The sequence below is a fragment of the Gekko japonicus genome, unplaced genomic scaffold, assembly GCF_001447785.1.
Source record: "Gekko japonicus isolate JY-2015 unplaced genomic scaffold, Gekko_japonicus_V1.1 scaffold3426, whole genome shotgun sequence".
Classification (NCBI taxonomy): Eukaryota; Metazoa; Chordata; class Lepidosauria; order Squamata; family Gekkonidae; genus Gekko; species Gekko japonicus.
Genome location: NW_015160330.1, coordinates 100,891 through 103,487, shown reverse-complemented (window position 1 = coordinate 103,487; position 2,597 = coordinate 100,891). Strand labels below are relative to the sequence as shown.

The 2,597-nt window shown below is 51.3% G+C and overlaps 1 protein-coding gene across 1 annotated transcript in view; it reads right to left on the bottom strand.

Annotated features, from left to right (window-relative positions):
• The window catches only part of LOC107115410 (olfactory receptor 52B2-like), a 40,138-nt gene that overhangs the window by 35,022 nt on the left and 2,519 nt on the right, over positions 1-2,597 (bottom strand). Inside the window, exon 2 of the mRNA XM_015417115.1 lies at positions 2,440-2,467. Coding sequence (XP_015272601.1) covers positions 2,440-2,467 — 28 coding nt within the window. The remainder of the gene's footprint in view (positions 1-2,439; positions 2,468-2,597) is intronic.

Below are 2,597 nucleotides of genomic sequence, written 5' to 3'. Positions count from 1 at the left end.
CTCGGCTGCCCCCCGTGGTGCCTCCTCCCCCTCCCCCCCCGCAGCCCCCCCCCCCCATTCCTCGCTCGGCCGCGAACTCTCACGGGGCTTAACCCCTTCAGTGCTGCAGAGGGAAAGCCCCCCACACACACACCAGGAGGAGCCTCTTTGCCCGGGCTGCCCTCCTCCGCTGCGCCCTAGAATGTGCAGCTCCCAATGGGGAGGAGGAGGAGGAGGATGCGGCGCGTCTGGGCAAGAGGAGGCTGGAGGTGGCGCCCCGCCCCTTTCTCCGCCCCCCTGGCGCCAGGGGGGGAGGACCCACGTCGGAGGAGGCCCCTCCTGGGTGAGACGTCTGCCGTGGCGGCAACATTTGCATATCAGCCTCCATTACCCTAACTCTAACCCTAACCCTAACCCACTTTTCTTAATCCTGCTGTATACCTTCCCCCTTTCTGAAAATTTTAAAGCAATAAAATTCTCTCCTTTTTAGGATAGTTTTAGGATATATATAACATCCTTCCTCAAATGTGGTGCCCAAAACTGGACATGGTACTCCAGGTGAGGCCTGACCATAGCAGAATAGAGCGGAAGGACCACCTCCCATGATTTGGACACGATGGTTCTGTTCATGCATCCTAGGATTGCATTCGCTTTCTTCGCAGCCACATCGCTCTGCAGACTCATGTTTAGCTTGTGATCAACCAGAACAGTTAAGATAATCCAGGTGATGTGGTCATTATCTAACCAGAACAGTTACCATAGTTTTCTGCCAAAAAGGATAATCCCATAGTCATTCTCCACCACTCATTGCATTATCTCCACAGACTTGGAAAAGACTTTGTTGATTATAAAAGCAATGGTCAGACCATCGTCTCTAAAGGCCAATATTGTCTACTCAGACTGGCAGCTGCTCTCCAGGGTCTCACACCACCTCCCACCGGGAGATGCTTAGAGACGAGGTCAGAATCAGGGACATTCTGGCCACTGGTCCACCTCGGAGCCCTTGAGATCTCAGGCGTGGCACAGTGAGGCCCTCAACGTTATTCAGGACCGGAATCGCCCTGGAGAGAGCAAAACGGCCCCAAACCTCCAAGCCTGGGGCCTGCAAAGGCTCCAGAAGTAATACTGATAGGATTTAGGCCACAGTCCTAGATAATTTACGATAATTCACGATATTAAGCAATATATTAAGCATATACTAAGCAAACCTCTTTGGGACTGCATAGCACAAGCGAATGAGCATCGATGTCTCATTCCTAGATCACACTCAGCTCCGGCTTGAGCCGACCTTCTCTTCAAAACAGAGTCACACGTGCAGAAGACCTTCACTCGAGGCAGTAGTCAGTGGGTAAGTGACGCTTAATATATGTCTTTAAAGAATCATAGAAAAGTAAACAAAAATAATATACATAATCATAGAAAAATATATTGACGGTGATCTCCGGAATGTCTTGCCGTTTCGAAGGAAGATCTTCTTCTGAACAAAGATGTGGGACAAAAAATGTCTCTCAGAGATTCATATCCTCTGGTGACATCTCACAATTATCAATTATCAAGGATGCATTACAATCATCTTAGCCCATGGCAGGTTCTACTACACATTACAGCTGTTATGAACATTGAAAATCTTCCTTGATAATTGTGAGACCATGCGGGGTCGGGGTCGGGGTGGGGGTACGCTACCAGCTCACAGGGACACACGCGAAGTGGACTTCTGCTGAATCAGACACCCCCCCCCCGCCACCCAGGTCAGTCTTGCCTACTCAGACTGGCTTCCGCTCTCCAGGGTGTCTCCGGTTGAGAAGGGTCTTGTGCATCACCTCCTGCCTGGCCCTGATAGATGGGGATGCCAGGGACTGAACCGGGGGGGGGGGTCTTCTGCATGCCCAGCAGAAGCTCTTCTACTGAGCCATGCCCCCCCCAATGAACCATGGCCTACTCCCCTCCCCTCCCCTCCCCTCTGGATCAGTTTGTTGATGACAGGTAGATGAGTTGTGTTTGACGGTAGTTATGCAGTCACGGTTTCCTCACAGCGTAAGCGGCTCTGAGTCCACAGGTACCCAAATAAATAAATAAAGAGTCAGGGCACAGCCTAAATAAAAAAGGCTGCTTTTCAGTGCGCTCTGTCCACAGGTTCTTCTGTGAGCCATCCCTCGATCAACAGCAATGCGTGGGGTCGCTGTTACCAGGCTGCAGCTGGGGCATTTCCCACCGTCCCGATCTTGCGCTTGCTCTCCTCAAATTCAGTCCAATGCATCATTTCCATGGAAATGATAAACCTGCAAGGGGGGGGGGAGAATCGCATGACTGCACGACCCTCCGAGTGAAAAAAAAAGTCCCTGCGTAGAGACACCAGGGGTGGCTACAACGCTCCTCCCCGCCACGCAAGTTTCCTGTGGTCGAATCTGCATTTGTCTTTTCCACCGGTGTCTCAGTCTTCTGAGTCCATCTTCAAAAAACCTGTCTACATTTGGTTTCGTTTTCACACCTCAACAGAGCTAGCATCCTGTTGCATGTCTGCATATGTTTATCGCCCTCTCGTGGCGGCTCCACTGTCATTGCGCCTCCTCACTGGTTTAAATGAATCTTCTCCAAAGAACGGTCAGACAAGCATAGGG